The sequence below is a fragment of the Zosterops lateralis genome, assembly GCF_965231275.1.
Source record: "Zosterops lateralis genome assembly, chromosome: 3".
In the NCBI taxonomy this organism is placed as follows: domain Eukaryota; kingdom Metazoa; phylum Chordata; class Aves; order Passeriformes; family Zosteropidae; genus Zosterops; species Zosterops lateralis.
The window spans coordinates 8074084-8092712 of NC_139764.1; the positions used below are offsets into that span (position 1 = coordinate 8074084).

The 18629-nt window shown below is 43.0% G+C and overlaps 1 protein-coding gene across 1 annotated transcript; it reads right to left on the reverse strand.

Annotated features, from left to right (window-relative positions):
• Positions 1-248: 248 nt before the first annotated feature.
• On the reverse strand, positions 249-18363 carry BFSP1 (beaded filament structural protein 1; the record flags this gene model as incomplete). The annotated part of the gene is made up of 8 exons (XM_083857773.1): positions 249-1195; positions 2536-2621; positions 3927-4147; positions 6285-6392; positions 7090-7182; positions 7951-8046; positions 11009-11069; positions 17993-18363. The coding sequence occupies 8 exons, from the start codon at positions 18361-18363 to the stop codon at positions 249-251; spliced, it is 1983 nt and encodes a 660-aa protein (XP_083713899.1).
• Positions 18364-18629: the final 266 nt, after the last annotated feature.

Here is an 18629-nt window from a genome sequence, read left to right on the forward strand (position 1 = left end):
TCTGTCATGATAATTATTTTCCCTGTGTCTTAACCATGAAAATCAGTTGCATAGGATGTGCCCTGGAGAGCACTAATGGTTGTTGCACCAAAGGTGAGCCTACATCAGACAGAATTGCCGTCAAGAATTCAATCTGTTCCATACCAAACAGCAAAAAAATCTCACTACTGTCATCATTCAGTCAGGAAAAAAACACAGTCATTTAATAACTAGGCCAGACAAGTCGACTATCAGGGGGTATGTGTCACTTAAGAGCCTTTGTCACCTGGTTTCTTCTTGCTTGTCTTCTCTATCATTGTCTCAACAATCATTGCTGTCTCTTCATATGTCTGAATTCTGTCATCTGAAAACTTCTCAATGGACTCCACCACCTCCACCTTCTCATAGCTCATAGAGCCAGGTAAGGCTGCTTCCCTGAACAAAAGGCCCTGCTTATCTTCTCGCTCATATTCTCTCTCTTGAAGGAGTCCTGGCTCAGTTGGGCTGATCAGACCAGGGGAAGGAACTGTCTCAGGCTCAGAGATCTCCGGGTACTTTGTGATTTGCTCAATTTTTCCTCTTGCTTTTTTCCCCCATTCGAGCACATCTTCTTTCCCCTCCTCTCTCTGTTTATCTGGGACTTCAAACTCTTCTCTCCTCTGGCAGATTTCCCCTTTCTCTTTTTCTGACGGTTCTGCGGGTTCTGGCAGCTCTGGTATGGGCTCCACCTCCCCACCGTTCATCACCTTCCCATTGCCAGTGGAAACTGTGATCCCTCCTGCAGCAGGGATAGAGGGGGCCAAGATGCAGGGTTCTTCATAGCCTTCCTCCCCAGTCACCAGCACGTAACGCCCTTTGGGGTGGGCATCAGGCTTAGCCTCTGGTCTCTTGCAGACTCGTATTTTCTCCCTCACAATGTTGCACAATTTGTCAAAGGCTTTGCTTATCTGGGCTCCGTCGGGTACGTCCTCTGGGCCCATTTCTTTTTCATCAAATTCTGACCCTTCCTGCTCAGGTTCACACCTGACTGAGCCTTCATGCCTAAACTCCATCTGGTCTTGGTCAAAACCTTCCAGAGTTCTCTCGTACATTCTTTCAGGAGAGTGACTGTCGGTTATGTCTTTTGACATCAGCTCCTTTTTCCTGGAAATTTTCTTTGTCAGGGCTTTTTGTCTGGGCTTTATGCTGGCAATGTCTTGCATGGCCTGGGTGATATCTAAAGAAAAATCAAAGCAGAGGAAACAAAGAACAGTGCTTGAATGCAGTCACTACAGATGCTAGAGCTGCCTCTTGCCCTCACTACTGCAGGTGGAGAGCCTTTGTATCCCCAGGGGGGCTAAAAGAGAGCCAGGCACCTCCACTCCTGACAATTTGGAGTATGAACAGATGCTGAGAGTCATGTCAGGAGGGAGCAGCAGTGACTCTGGTGGTCACAGAGCTGAGAAGCCACCCACCCACAATGGCCTCACTCAGACACTGTCACTGAGCTCTTAGAACCCCTCTGCCCCCCCAGAACAGGCTGACTCTGATCTCCTGGGCAATCAGTAGCCACAGATCCCATGACAGCTTAGCAGCAGCAGGAGCACAGGCAGGCTACTGATTTCCATGGCATGGGCAGCTAGAGCAGAGGAGGCAGGGGTTGGTACTGGTAATTACAAGAACACAGGGACAGACAGATATTAACATGCTTTCCTCAAGGCAGCTGTTTTGTCCCCTGCCACAGTACAGTATCACACATGAAATACCCTGCTCAGCATGCAGGAGAAATCAGTGGTGGCTAGAGACAGGCCAAATCCTCAGCAGGTATAAAACACCACTTTCTTTGCACAACAGTAGTTATTTACAGCTGCTGGGGAGCTGGCCTCGGGCATTATGGACCCATTTAATATAAAACTGCTACAGTTCACACAGCAGTTAGAAAAATTGCAGCTGCATTCCAAAAAACGTCTCTCATACAATGGTTTGTCTCCATTCTCAAGGCAGTTTGTCATTACTAAAACCTCATTGAGCCTTGGATTTAAGTCATCCCATATGTCAGAACCCATCACATCAACTCCTTAGTTAAGAGCAGTCTTGGTCATTTATCCCTGGCTATTTCCTTGTTGTCAGGTTTACAAGCATCCTAATTCTAACAAGCCAACATACAACATAGAGGAAACATCATCCATAGGACAAAACAGGCCTCGAAAAGGGCCCTCTGCCTGCCTGCGGCACTCAACACACCTTGGTGCTGTTTGCACATCACTAAAGTGCAAACAAACAACTTGGAACAAGTCAGCACAAAACCTGCAGCTCTTTCCACCATTTCAGGTGCCTTTTGATTTTACTCTTGATTGGCCTAAGCAGTAAACTGCAGAAATTAGCAAAGAAACCCTTTTGCTTCTGGTTTTGGCCTTTGCCATCTTGCCTCAAGGCCAGCTGAGGCAAGCTGAAATGGTTGCATTTACAAGCCTGTAAGTCAAGCCTGTCACTGCATATTAAAGACAAATGGACAAGCAACTTAAAATACAATGCGGCTTCTCTTGACAGACACAGGAGGACACATCACAGGTTTACCTCTTCCCCTGGAAGCCTGAGGCTGGGCAGGTCGGTATATCTGTGTGAAGAGTGTGACTGGGGTTCCTGCTATAGCTGAGTTTAACCTGTGGAGGACATGCACATCCATCAGCTCTCTCCCCACCCTTTTCAGTGAAAGCAAGTGAAATTGGGCAAAAATGAAGCATAGAGGTTAAACAAATGTGCCTTCTTTGTGGTGAGGAGTCAAAAAGAATGAGGGGAACCTGTTTGTTGTCTAGGGAAAATCGAGACAGCCACAGCACCTTCACAGGAATGAGGCTGGTTTCTGCCAGCAGGAGACATGGGATACTCCTTTAGGTAAACTACACCAACAATTACAACATGTAGCAACACCTTTGCATTTAGCATGGCACTCTGAAAAGGTGGGGAGGTTTTAGATGGGCAAACAGTCAATCCAAGCCTACCAGAGGTCAGCAAGAACTGTAAATCCATTTTTACCATGCTGGCTGGTAGAATAGGAAATTTGTAGCAGCCTTCCTTGGAAAACATTTGAGGAGTCAGTAGTATTAAGGGTTAAAAATTAAAATTGAGAGGCAGGCCTATTGCAAAACAGTTACTGTATCTTTGGCCTCTCCAGGCTGCTCTGCTGGAATTTGAGATATTTTGTCCTGTGGGAGACCCTGTGTCCATACGATTTTCGGCATTGAGAATTACCTTCTTGAGATACTTCTAACTAGAACTCAGTGTCCAAAATAAGACCCTGAAAATTAATTAAATTCCCATTCCTCACACATAGGATGGAGTATTTAGTGAGTGTTCTTCTCCTGCATCTTCTGCACAGCCAGGAGCAGTAGTTTGGGTGCTCAGGGGTTTGGCTCTGCTGCTGTGAAAGATCCTTTTCTCCACTGTGGCTGATAATTGACATTAGAGGGAGTCAGTGCACCTCTGTAGGTTTAAGCACGACTCAAATCCTTGCCAATTTCTTGTATTTTTCCTCTTTTTCCCTATACCTGAAGAATGGCTTTGCTGTGAAGAATGCTTTGCTTTACAGGACATGTGCTTTATCTACACCCTCCAAAAACCAACCTGCTGGTAATGTTGAGCAAGTGTCACCAACACCCAGCCTGGGGAGAGGATGTTCAGATTGCTTTTGTGTGCTCCTGACCTCTGCACCCTGATGCCAGGACAGCATATGGAAAGGAGACTGCATTGCCAGGGGAAGCCCAAAATGGCTCTGACCCTTTCCCTGGCAGAAGTTCAACCAGATTTTTCATCTCTTTAGATTTTCATCCCTAGATACCTACCAGCGAAAGGTGTGAAAAATTGCTATAGCTTTGGGTGAATCAAATGCCCTTAAAACATAACTTTTTTTCAAAGGAGATAAGAGAGATCAGTGGTCCCTTTGGGAGTGCCCAGAAATCCAGCCTTACCGGCTGTCCTCATTCTCGATGATCCGTTTGTACCGCTCCAGCTCGTTCTCCAGGGACTGCTGGTAGATCACCAGCTGGCGGCAGTCAGTGGTGTACTTCTCCAGGATCCTCTCAGCCTCCTCTATCCCCTTCCTAAGGTTTTCAATCTGCTCATTGTAAAGCTGAATTTCATCGTCATAACTCTCCTGGGTGTTTTTAATTGCTTGCTCCAGCATGGTTGTCTGGTAAATGAAATTGGTGGTGAAAGAAGCAGCTTTAAAAAATACACCGTCCCCATATTTTAGGCACAAAGAAAGGCAAGTCAGTGCTTTATTACAATGTGATGCTGCACTGCTGAAACACAGGAGCAATTTCACTACCTCTGTTCAGGTTTTTAAAAAACAGTAACTCATCAGAGTGGGCAGGGCCTTATCAGAACAGTAAAAGTTCCTAAGTAGGAAGATGAGCTCAAGAAATACTCACTCCTCCTTCTCTGTGATCTGCAGACAGGGCAAATAAGACCAAAGGTCTCATTTTAAATAAAGAACATTCCTTTGGATTCAATTCCTCAGACTTTTTACTTCAGTGATAAAATGAGCACATCAACCAGGAGGTGGCAAAAGTCACCTTCCAAAAACAAGGGATGAGTTTCAGGTGGGATATTTCACCCTGTAACTCTGCTCTCACTTTCTTCTGCTATTTTTTAGCTATTTACTATAGTTATTTTATCACTTTTTGGTTTTTTTTAACTACATTTCAAAGAGATGAACTCACAAAAAGCTAATGGGGCAATAAGTGAAGAATGAATTCTTTAAAAATCAATTTATTTCTATATGTTTCAGGCAAGATTAAAAAAAAAAAAAAAAGACTTTTAAGAGCCTAAAGATAGGAGTGATGTCCCTTGACATTAATTTGGCTATGTTGTAGTGCACAAGTGGACTGAGACTCTTTTCTCCTCAGTGCTGATGAGGTGGGGTCCATGACCTCTCAAACACATGGCTGTCAGGTCCAGAAACAGGAAAGCAAAGAAATTCCATGACACCTCAATCATCAGATCCAGCCTTCACCATCACAAGCACTTGTGTTACTGACCTCCACTCATAAAGCTATTTCACTCTTTTAATCTCAAGGCACAAGAATGAATGAATGAATAATCACATTATTTTTGGGATGGGAAGATTTGATTTTGAAAGCAGCATGATTAATTCCCCAAAGAGCACCTCTCTCCATCTGCCAGCAGAAGGCTGATTTCCTCCCCTTTTTCTCTATATTGATTCACTATCCCAACCCCATATTGATTCTTGTCCATCCCAGAGTGCCTGTGTCCTTTCCACCAGAGCATCAGACGTGAGAAAGAGACCAAGGAAAATCCACTGTCCCGACCCTAATGAAAGAAGTTATGCTCAGGAAGTTATGAACTGCTGCTATGGCTGTCCAAAGGAATCCAAAATCCCATCAAAAGATGGTTTTGTCAATATTTCATTCCTCTCACCTGGATGGACAACTCGTGGCACAAAGGAAGCTACATCTGGGGTCATTCTCCACCCCATCTGCTAGAAAATATTCAGCTACGTGGAGGTAGAGATGCCATTGGTGACTATTCAGGTCTGGTTCTGCTCCTCCACTTCCCGCCACCCTCAGCCCTGCCCTGCACTCATGTTTGCTGGCACTGGCTGGGGACAGAAGGCTGATTTAGGGCAGGTTTGGCTGCGAGATGGGCAAGAACAGCTAGTCAAAGTCTTGGCCAGACATTTCCTGCAAATCAGGGCTTGGCAAAAAGCATAGGATCTTTCCTGCTGGTAGTGTCCAAGCACAGGAGAGATGCTGGTTTAATGTTTAAGAGTGACATGGATGAAGGCAGAAAGCCAAATGTAGCTCAACAGCCCTCTCAGTTTTGCTCACCAAAAACCTGTCCTGTCCTTCACACAGCAAGCTCAGCACTGGATGTGGCAGTGATAGAAAGGATTGGGCACAGCCCTGAGGGTTCCCCATCACTTTTCATGGAGCCAATTTCCAGCCAGAGCTCAGCAAGTAAGAAAGTCACAGGAGCCCTGTGGGACTTTTCCATCCACAATGTCCTGCTGGTTCTGTCCTGCAGGAATCCAGTTGTGCAAACCTTCCTTCATCAGCCACTCTGATGAGCAAAGACAGCTTCATTGCACCTACAATACCCTCCCTGGCATCTAAACCTGACAATTTCACTCCACTGAGAGAATGGGAAAGAAACAGCTGAAGGAAAAGATGGAAATCTTAAAGGAAAACACACCTCCAAGTCCACCAAGATAACAAAACCATGTTAAAGCCATGTTAGAGCTTTTACCACATGACCATAAAAAAACAAAAAAAAGCAACACGGTTAGTGGCTAGTGATTACAATACCTCTGTCTGCAGCTTGTATTTCTGTGCCTGCAGCTGGCAGAGGATGCTCTTGTATTCCTCCAGCTGGCTCTGCAGAACAGGGATCCTCCTCTCCGCTATCACTTTTTCCTGGTTGGAAGAAAACAATGTGTGTACAGCAAAGTATGTTTCCTTCCTAAAAAGAGCCAGAAGAAATTGCACTACTGGAAATAAACGGTAAAGACAAACAGAAAAGGGCAAAAGACAGATAAAAAGGTGGGTACTGAACCTTGAGTCAAATTCTGTTCAATGGTGGCATGGCTTAAAGAATAAAGATATCAGGTGGCAGGGCTGTAGCAGTAGAGCTTAGACCTTATAAATCCACCTGTTCACATCTTCTTCCAAGTAATGAATGTTCCTGGCATAGCCACTCATATTGGTGGGAATCACCAAGTTTTCCTCTAGTCCGTGTCAATTAATTTGACTTAAATTTTCACCACATCTCACCCCTTCAGGATAAGATCTCCTTTCTCTTCAAATATTTATATATCCTGCCAGCTCCTCCTCAGAGAAAAAGCACAACTACTTCAACTGTCTTTGAACCACATGTTTTTGGGGCACATATGCTGGAGTGCACCTGACAATGCTTATCTCTCTTTCCTCATTGATGCAGTTTTTTCAAAGCTACAGTTAATTTTTTTCTCCCATATTCACTCTTCAGTATTTACACATTGTTTTGACAGTTTTCACCTAACCTTGGAGCAGAAGTTAAAGTATCTGGGACACTTTAGGGGTGAACATTTTATCTTTCTTACTTAGAGCTGCATTTCCCAACAGCAATACTTGCCTCACATATGCCAGTGGTTATTGGGGACACACGGGGAGTTGTCTGGATGATCTGCTGCAAGACATTGACATAGGTCTGGATTTCCATGAGGTTCTGGGATGAGGTAAAAACATCTTCATTAGAAAATGCCATAGTAAGGTAGACATTTCCATGTACTCCTGGGGCTTGTTTCTAGAGGTGAAATGCTTTTAGCATGCAAAAGTCCAATTCATGTTCAGGCTTGGGTTTGGAATGTGATTTTATACTCCTGCTTTTGAGTGCAGGAGTGCTAACAGTTGCATCATACTGAGTCTGTATATCACAGAGTTTTGGCTAAGGACTATACAGCTCATTGTCTTAATTAAAGATTCCATGATTTCCAATTTCAGAGGAGATTTTCAAAATAAGCATCACAAATAACCTTTGCCTGTGGACTGAAAAAAGAGTCACTTTTTTCAAAAGCAGCAAGATTGGGCAGTGGTCCCAAGACTCATAGTTCTCCCAGGAAGAAGATGACATATATTAAAGTCAGCTGCAGAGGAATCATACATCCGCAGGCATTTGTCTGCTGATTAACTGGAGTGCCCTGTCCCCAAAAAATTGGGTGATGAAAGCAACAGCTTCCTTAGTGTGAAATATAAGACAGCTTGATCAGCACTTTGGGTTCAACCACAATACCAGGTTGACAAACTCAAGACTCTGCCACAGCTCTAGTGACTGGACACATACTGGAGAAGTGTGTTTGGGTGCTGGAAACCATCCAGCTGCTGTGCCCACTGAAAATAATACTTCTCTATGCAGCCACCAAAACACAAATGTGATTTGATCATGGAGAAGGGCAAAGATCCACACCAATCTCAACAAGGAAATTCAGCCAGTTACCTTCTTGTATCTGTCCTTTGTGGCATTAATGTCATCCTGCAGGAACTGGGACTCGATCTGCAGCTCCAGGTTGCACAGCAAAGCTTCATCAGCTTCCTGCAACGCAGAGACATATGGCTGGAGTGGCAAACCCACAGCAGCCCCACAGGCACTGCCTGAGTCACTGTGCACTCCTGCCTGGAGTGTTAAAACCCACTGGGAGACACAGAAGTGTCATGAAGCCAACAAACAGGAGACATGTTGTTCACCATGTTCTGCACAAATGTAATTTATAATACTGTTTGGCACTGGCACTGACAAAATAATCCTGGGAGCTAAGTAGTAGATGTTTGAAATACTAGATTTTGATGTTAAAATGTAGATGAGTCTTAACTAAATGATATCAGCAGACTAAGGCATTGATTTCTCTAGTGTCATGACAAAATCTGAGGTATCCACATGCCTTTTGAAGGTCCCCAGTAAAGAAGTCCTTCTAAAAACCAAAGGATGGCCCAGACTATTTCCACTCTCTTTGGTATGTTCTCAAATGCCACAATTTGGAGCCATTTCTGGAACTAAAAATTACCAAGTTGACCAAGTTTAGAAAAAAACTTTTATAAACTTTTATAAAATGTTATAAAAAGTTGACCAAGTTTAGAAAAAATTACCTTGCTGCAGAAATTTATAATACTTTGGGAACTGGGAGGAAAATCTGTTCAAAGAACAAACTGTGTGGCTAGAAACCATGATCTTAGAGTACATAGGTATGAGTGGCATTGGTCTTTAAATCTAGTGAAATCTCAATTTCTGTTCAAAGGCCTAATTTAGATTTTTCTTGTGTTATGCTATTTAACACAAACCCTGGAATTTAGGATAATTTCCATGGAACTTGGCAATGTATTTTACAAGTATGTAAGAGTAGTGATAAGTTTTATTTTCCTATTTAATGCATTATTTCTTTTTTAGGTTTGGCATTAACCAAGACTGTAAAATATGACTTTTGAGAAAAACATCTTGAAAGATTTTAACTGAATCTTCCTTGTAACTCTACAAAACTTACCAGTTCCTCCACCAGTTTGCATTTTTCCTCAAGAAAAATCTCACTTTCTTCATTTAACTCAAAGAATAAAAAAGAGAAGTGTTTAAAAGTATATCTTTCAAACTGCCCATGTGCCATTATCAGCTGTAAAAACACCTCTGTGAGTGGATCATGGGTTGCAAACAAACCAGTGAGGCCTGTGAGTGCAGTCTGTGACTGGCAGAAGAGGATTTTTTTTCCTTTTGCATGCCTACAGCACGCGCTGCTCCAAAAAATGTGTAGATGTTGGCTGTCTCATTGTGCTGCTAAGCCTCCCGGGCAGAGAACTCTCCAGCAGGCTCTGCTTTGTGAGCCAGGGGCTGATTCAGACACGTCCAGCCCAGCACATTCAGAGCCAGCCATCAGGAATGCCCACTGCTTTTCTGCACTCCTCTCCCTTCCTATTGAGAGGAAGATCAGCGGGACAATGGCCATGCAGAGAGGTTTGGGAGGGAGCCAGAAAAAGGCCCCAGGCCCTTAGATGACACCTATAAGCAAATATTTCTGCATGGGATAAACAAAAGCAGGTTTTGGCTTTCCAAATGTTCCCTGAAAGGGGAAAACTAATTCTGCGTTTATTCCATGCTTTCAAAGAGACCAGCTTCCTTGATGGTGCACTGTGTACACATTTTCTTCTTAACTTTGCAGTATCTGCTAATCACTCAACTTCTGAAAAGCCATTCTGCTTTATGTGATGATTGCAGAACACTGATCCATGTGCTGAAGCAATAGTTTCATTTATATATTCAATATTTTCATGGAAGAGAAATTCCTTAGATCTCTCCAGAATCTGTATTTTCCCAGCTGTCAGATAAAGAATGAGTTTGCCCCTGCACACATGCAGTTTTCAGGCTACATCTTGGAGCCTGAGCAGAAAACCTGCTCAATTCCTTCCAGCACTTGGTGCTCCAGTGCAAGGAGCTGCTGCAACAGGTGTAGCCAGGGACATCCTGGGATAAAAAACATCCTTGTGGCTCAAGATTTTGAGAGCTGTGCCTATGGTTGGTGAATCAATTCACTTCTCTTCAGCTACAGATTGGTTGAGAGGAATTGTGAAGACAGACTTAACAGCTACAACAACCCCTTACAAAAGATTTACCATCACAACTGGTTTTTTTTAGGGCTTGCAGGGTGTTCAAGAAAGAGCAAGGTGTTCTGGAGAATAGAACTGATGCAGGATGTCAAGAGCTCACTGGACATAGAAATGCTAAAATGCACTTTCTGTCTTTTCTTAATATAGAACATGTGTGTCATTGATATGACAATGGTCCAGCAAAGCAGGTCTAGCCATTTGTAGCAAGGAAATGAAAAAAAACCCTCTATATAATTCACCTTTAATTATTTCCCAGTAGAGAAGATGAACAATAGCCTGTGCAAAGTAGAATGATATAATGCTACATTCTTCACCCAAATCAAGATGAGCAGCAAGAGAGGATGAATCAGGATTTTTTTCAGTTTCACAGACCTGGTTTGGAAACTTCCAAAATACTTCAGCCAACTTTTATCTTTCTCTGAGCTTTATATTATATTAAATGTTGTTATTTTTATTATTGCTTTTCCCATGGTATTCGTTGAAGAAAATGTAGCTTGATATAAGAGGAACAAACCAGGGGGAGTTGTGGCTTCTCTTTTATTTAGAAACCTAATGGGAAGCTGAAGGTCTGTCCTGAGAAAGACCATATCCTGCAATGGACTAAGGAGCTTTGAGGCACGCCAGGCTTCAAAACATAGACTTAATCAGTAATTTTTCCTGGGATGATTCTCACTACTGAATGTATTTTAATAGAGTAGCTGTATTTAAATGTGTAGGGAAAAGGTTGAGGCTCAGACACTTACACTAGGCTTGGGGAGGGGGAGGACACAGAAGAGCCCAGTGACAAGAAATGCCTTGCTCTGACATTTTATCTTCCCACTGCTTCCTCAAAGCAGCTCTCTGTAGTAAATGAAATTAAAGGAAAAAAGAAATTATGCACCTTTCTGCTGGCATTTTCCCAGACTTACTTTATTAAGGCGCTCCAGGGTTTCTTTTAGCCTCTGCTGATATTCACGTTCATTTCTATACCTACAAGGAGAGAGAAAAGGAGATAAAGTTCAGCAGTTTGTCCCTCTGAAAACTGCATTTTTATCTGCACTGTCATGCACAAGATATGTTTCATGCTAAAGCAGAATATGAATCTTGAAAAAGCCCAAAAGATTTATTAAATCATTAGCATTAATCATGTTTTGGTCCCGGATGCTGAGAGTAATTTCAGAATTGCCTAAATTCTTGTCTTCAACTTATGTAACAGAACACAATGGAAGGCTTATTTCATTTGCTATCACTTTTTCACAGAATCCCCAAGAACAGTTTATCTACAATAAAAGTTTATCTACAATAAAAAATTCCACTGGTGTTGGACTACAGTGACAGCTGTTCAGCAGTGGTTACTCTGCAAGGATTTGCTACATTGGCACATGAACATTTAATTACATTGTTCTTGGTTTTCTATTATACCTGCTGTTGTTCAATAAGCACTTTAATGACAGACACATTAAACACAGAGGTTGCAATTTCACTTATTGGCTGTGTAGGAATGACGTTGCATTGAGATGCACAAGCTTTGTGTCGCCTTTAATGCTAATTTGTATTTTAGCTTTGTCAAAACAACAAGTGAGCCTTAGTAAGGACTGCATTTAACCTACTAGCCTTATGCTTTTATAAAAGTGCATAATGAACATTTTTGTCCTGCTGAGATGGATGTATAATGTGTTTATCTTTGGTTTGAGGAAACAGCTCCTATTCTTTAAGAATTAGGGCTTCACATTCATATGTAAATGGAAATATCTTCTAGAAAATCCTTTTAGCCACAGAGTACAAAACTTAGTTGTTGATTACTGTAATTTATTCCCTTCCCTAGGTAAATCTCATATGAAATAGTAGATGTGGTTTAATGAGACTCCATTAAAAACAAACAAGCAAAGAAACAAACAAAAAAGCCCCTGAGAAACAACCAGCCAGAAGCAACCCAGCAATGCAAGGCAATGAGGCTTTGCCATCAGTACTGGACAAATGGCTTATCAAACCCCAACAGCAGCAGAAATACAGTCTTAACCCTTTAACACTTTACTTTCCCTAAAATAATAGAGGTACAGAGATGTCGCTGTCTGTCTTCTGAACTCATTGATCCAGCCCAGATGTGCTGGTGAAAACAAAGGGATTTGCTCTGGTCAACAGGGAACTTGGCAGTTCCTGGACTGAACACATCAAGGATCAAGTGTAATGATCATGCCAACCTCAGTTCTTCCTTTCCATCTCCTGAAGGAAGGACAACCAATGTTATTCTCATCTCTTTCAACACACACTGGAAAGCTGAGTAGATGATTTCACTCACAAACTGAGTAGGACCACAAAGGAAGAATGTGGCAGAACAAGGAAATTGATTTAACCTGCTCATCTGGTCTGCCAACCTCTTCTTCTGAAATCCCATAACATTATCAGGATTGGTAAATGGTCTGTTTTCAATTCTTATATGAACAGCAAAGAAACAAGTGAAAATAATGTGGTTTTATTTCATTATCACTCCAACAAATTACTGACAAGGCTAAAACAATGTCCTTTTTGCCAAATAGTATTAACACCAGTTTCACTTGCAAGGATGCAATATTTTTCAGCTTCAAAAGTGAGACTGCTTTTGTTTCAGCTGTTTACCAAGCAGCTCACCTCCAACCAGTTTTCTAGCTATTCAATTTTTTTGTGTGTGCAGTTGACAGTAAACACTTCCCTAACTTAGATACTTTCCGACAGCTGAGCAAATGAAGCAAATTGTAGCATCTTGTAAAAATCAAATACAGTTACAATAAAAGGCTGGTTTTACATTCACAGTAATAAAAAACCACCTGATGGATTCAGTGTCTATACCTCAGCTCTAATGTAATTCAGATCTCCCTCATTTCAGTGACTAAAATATTCAGCTACATTTTCCTTCACTCTCAAATAACCCAAATATGTGCTGTGCCACACAGTTCAAAATCCACCTGGCAGCTTGAGAGAGTTAGTATTGTATGATCATCCTTTGAAGGAGAATTTCTTTCAAGTGATGTTCAATCTTCTCCAGAAGATCAGTGCAAAAGTGCTATGGACCTCTTTGAAATGCTTGAGAGACCTCAGGATGCTTCTGTGCCTTGTTCAAATGTGTCTGTAAGAGCAATGTCTGACAAGTTGCAACCCTGTTATGCTTTAAAGTTGATTTTGATGCTTAGTAATTAGCTAGACAGGTCCATCATTGGGGGTTTTTTTATGAGATGTTTGATGATCAGACTTTCCTGGAGCTTAAGAGCTATGAAGTTAATTTGCTTCATTAAAAAAGACCAACAAAACACCAACCTTCTCCCCTAATCAGGTAGCTTTAAGTCAGCTACAAATATTTTTGGAGTATTGAAAGAAAAGGGACGTTAACTGTTGGGATTTTTTTTTTGCATAGGGGGAAAGAAATAGAGGGGAGGGAGCCACCAGGCTCAAAGAAAGCAGAGTAGAGGATTAAAGATTTCCATCACCTCTTTTTTTTGGACCCTGCCTCTGCTGCAGTGCAAGGGCTGGGTCCCCTCCAAAGAGGAGAGAGCAACAATCCATCCCAGCAATGCACAATGGCCAGATTATTCAATCTGACCTCAAACCTGAGCCTTTTACCTGAAGAAAAATGGTGCCTCTCTGTTGAATCCTGCTGAACTCTTGCACCTCTTGGCTACTACCTTTGTCATTGTCCCTTTCCCTGATGCACTTCACTAAACCTTCTCTCAACAGACAGCAGCAATTTGGGTGCCAAGGACAGCACAGACTGTGAATCAGAGGTCCTCCAAGGATGATGGACAGGCCAGTCATGGTTGTCCAATTTAGGTTTAGCTTAGATGACCCCAGGAGGGCCGTGCCCTGCTGATTGATGAACAAATTCTACCTGTGTCATCAAGAAGTCACTACTGAGCAGCTGGCAGTCACGGGACAAGGTTTTGGCACTTCATGGAGAGTGTGGAGGGCAGGAAAATGCTCCTCACCTCAGCTGCAGCAGGATGAATTCCTTCCTATCAGCAGAGAAGCAGCAGCAGTGCCAAGACAATCCCTGCAGACAGGGCTGGAAGGCAGCTTTGCCAATGGAGTCCCCACATCCTAGATATCATGTTTTCCCAGTTCTTTTTATTTTCTCACACCTGTTGGGTCTCCCCTGCGGCCACAAAGGGTGTTAGCTCATCAGAGCATCACCAGGCAGCACATCTTGGAGAACGTTGCCAATTACTGTGTCCAAGGGAATCATATTGCACATTTAAAATCCACTGTATTAGCAGTGCACAATTATTTTAATGAAACAATTGATTAGCAAGGCTTTTAATTTCTGAAGTTAATTTATCCTGTTCAGTCAAGGCCACTAGAATCTGGATTCCAGCATCTTTCCCAATATCACAGAGAGAGAAATACAAGCCCTTCCTACAGCCAGATGCAATGTTGCTATAACAGGGGTGGTCAATAAAATTAGCATAATTTTATTTTTTTATGAGATGCATCCAAGCCATTCCCAGCATTGATTTTTTTTTTTTTTTTTTTGCAACTTCAAGAGAAAGAATTTTCCCCTGGTAAAAATTCTGAGCTGTTCGTGTTAATGAGAAAAGCTTTGAATGTGACCATAGAGGATTTAAAAATAAATTTTAACGTAAGTTCTACTTTCTAATGGATCATGAACATTCAATTGTACAGACCCAGTAGTCTTAGGCCCTACTCTGTCTAAATCCAACTTTAAAAGGCCTACTTACATAAATGTAGCTTAAAAGGTTTACTTAGATCTGAATCTATTTCCCCAACTGTGAAGCTGAATGAAAGAATGGGTTGTAAGAGTGAAAATTCTTTGCATTAGTGAAGGACACAGACATTTGTCAATTAATTGATTCACAAAGCTCCCCTCTAAGAGATCTTGCTAACCCCAGTGCACCAAAAGCTTTATGGTTCAAGATGAAGCAAGAAACCCCCAACAGCCCCTGTTGCCAACAGAATGCAGACTCAGGGAAGAGAGTAGGTCTTCAGCACAGGAATATTTCTGGTTTCAGCAGCCCCTAATAGGGCACAGAAGATTATTCCTCCCATATTTTGTTTAGGGAGCTTTATTTATAATTTCAGGAGGTGAAATCAGAGCCATCAGGATGGCAGGGTACAAGTTACCAGAGCACTGGCTTTGTTTTAAAACCTGCAACTCAAAACCAACCAAGCTTTTCAGACACTGAAGAAATTTTCATGTCTGTTTTCTAGTCAAATTCAGCATCTCCCAAGAAAATAAACCCCAACAAAATTTACTTCTTGTTGTAAACCAATTGTTGCAATTTGATTAAAAAGCAGCCACTGCCCTTCTGTTATCACAGCTCTGAGTATCTTTAACTTTTAAATTGCAATTTTTCGTTTGGATATAGGTAAAATTTCCTTCTTACCTTTGTTTACAGCTGCTGAGTGAGCATCCCAGGACTGTACAACAAAGTATCATCCCTTTTTTTTCTGGGAAGCCACTAGCTACCCCTTTAGTAGGTCCTAAATCTTACTTTCTGAAAGCACAGCCCATTTTCTGGGTGTTGCCTCCTCCTCTGGATTTTTAATGTCCTGTGTTATTTCCCACCTATTTACAGTTTTCATAAAGCAGCTCTAATAAAATTTTAACTAACATGCAGCTAGAAAATTAAATGCTGAGTTTAGTCAAATACTCATGGACACTGTTAATAGAAACAGAAGAGCAAGTACCAGAGTCAAGAGCTAAATCACAGCATTGACTCATAGTTGAATTTCCTGCTCATAAATATTGGAATAAAATTCATGTGCTTATTACCCACTGGCACTGAGCCTGGACATTGTGGACATCTGAGCACTGGCAGCAAAAAGCCTCAGTGCCCCTGGATGGGCTCTTCTCTCCTGTCAGATGAGAGAGATCAGGGATTGGCCATGTCCATAGGTGTGCTGCAGCTCACAGCCCCCACGTGGCTGCTCATTTGGCAGTGTGCAAATTTTCATGGGTGAAGCAGCCAGATAGACATTTCAGGGCTAAAAAAAATCCCTGAGCAATAAGTAACAGGAGGATTAAACTCTTTTGTCCTGTGAGCAGCCCTTTTATGAGCAAATGCTCACTGACTCTTGTGTAATTGAGCCATGTGACCAAAACTGCCTGTTGCTGGAGGGAAGGCACTCCTCTCCATCAGCATCTGAGGCTCCTGCTCTTTGATTTATGGTGCCACAGAGGCGGAAATACAAGATGCAAGGAAGAAGAGGGGGGCAAATTTCACACACCAGGAAAATATTATCACCTTTCTTTTCATGTGCCAGGTGTGGTTGGCACAGGCTGGCCCAGGTGCTTCATAGTGGCTTTAAATAAGCGTTTCTCAGAGACATCCTGCACATTTCAGGAGATGTTTGGCATCATGCAACTCTGGGCTGCTCAGACACAACGCTTGCTTTGAGACACCTGGTAGTCAAATGAGTTATTTCCTCTTAGCAGCTCAGAGCACAGTTCTGCTAAGGCTGATGAACAACAGCAGCCAACGTGTGCCAGGGCTGCTGCTGTGGGACAGAGAGGGCATTTTCCTGTTGGAGCCCTGGGCACTGAGAATTTTAGACTTTCTGTGCTGACAGGCACTGACCTCCAAGCAAACACTGCATTTCACCTGAGGCCTGGAAAAGGCTTCCAAAATTGAATGACAGCACTGGGATTGTGGGTGTGGAGTTTGGATAGAAATGTGTGATATCACAAGGTAGAAAACTTGGACTTTAAGGGTTTAGAATATAGTAATATATATAAAGCAAGATGGAGGATTTAGGGTGTAAGCTTCTTTTTCATCTTTTTCTTCATGGGTCTGGGTGGTATTTTTTATTTGAGTAGAAAAATCTACGCAGCAGGCCACAGGGGGTTGGTCATTGGGTTAAAAGTAAAAATAATTTAGGTATTATTTCATAATTGGGCAGTTTGTGCTTAAAAGACCTTGTAGAGAGATAGAGACGGTGCCATTTTTCACTTTCTTAGCTAAAACTCACAGCTTGTTAGACTGTAATATAGATAAGAATTAATAAACATCTGAGTCCAAACACAAAATCCTTGCTCTAACAGAAAAGAAGATAAAGAAGCCACATTTCCCCATCTAGGAGCAGTGAGACCACAAAAGGAAGAGCTGCAGCTCCCTAAGTCGTGATACCTTGCTTTTCACCACGGGCTTACCTGGCATCCCTCTTGACAAGCCTGATACACATAGAGAGGATCACCCATGCAGAGACACATGGGGTGGTGTCACTGTAGGACACGGAAGAAAGAGGAAGGACTCCAAATATTTCAGAAGGCAAAGAGCATAGAAAAAAGGCCTTTATTGTCTAATTCTTACTACCTCTTATAAGGTGTTCCCATACAGACTTAACATGATTGGTGAATAGGAACGACACCTCTGTAATCCCACTGGTTAAACCAGAGAAACAGCAAAACACCACCCGGAGAAGGATTGTTTTGAGAAAGGATAGTTGTTTTGAAAAAAAGCTTTGAAAAGAAGTTTTGAAAAGATTGTTTTGAAAAGAAACTTTCTTGAGAAATTTTTCCTTGGGAAAAAAGTTAGCAGCTGCTAGCAGGCTAAAAAATCTCTTAGACCCAGAAATATCAAGCCCAAAGAGAGGCATCATTATGCAAACAGATACATGTAGAGGCACTAGCCATGCAAAGAGACACGTGGAGAGGCATCACCCATGCAAAGAGACACATGGAGAGGCATCATCACCCATATGAAGATACACATGGGGAGGCATCACTCATGCAAAGATACACACGGAAAGACATCCTTGCAAAGATACACACTGAGAGGCACTAGCCATGCAAAGACAGACATGGAGAAGCATCACCATGCAAGGATACACATGGAGAGGCATCACTCACTCAAAAAAGAAGCAGCTGGTGACCCTGAAGCCACCCTTAAGGAAATGACACCCTCCTTCTCCCACGAAACCCTTACTTGTTGCGGTACTCGTCGAGCATGCGCTGGGCGTCCTTCTCCTCGCGCTCCAGCTTGGCTCTGTCGGAGGCCAGCTCCCTCATCCGCTGGCGGTTGAACTCGATCTGCCCGGCGAAGGCTTCGTCCAGCCCCACCAGCTCGTCCATGCGCTGGAAGGTCTCCAGCTGCTTGCGCAGGATGGCGTTGCGCTGCTCCAGCACCCGCGCCCGGTTGATGTAGCTGGCGAAGCGCTCGTTGAGCTCCTGCAGGTTCTCCAAGCCACGGGCTTGGGCCAAGCTGTCGAATTCCGGGGAGCCTCGCAGCTCATCGTAGGCGTCCGAGCGCTCGTACTTCTCCTTGCGCACCTCGCGGAGGAAGCTGCTCCTGTACATGGCTTCAGAGGGGCTGTGCAGTGCCGGGGTCCCCTCTTGCGTGCCTGCCTGTCTCTCCAGTTTGGGTCTGAATCGTGTCTGGGGGGTTTGGGGAGGAAGAACTGGACATAATCACCCCCCCAGACGGTTAGGGCTTGTCTCCAGGGTGGTTTGTGGCACTAAAGGCATCGTCTGCAGTGGTGAACTAAATAAATCCCAATGGCCCCGCCTTGGAGCTGCCCGTCCAGGCGTCAGCAGTTCGGGGGAGCAGCGGGCACGGATGGGCC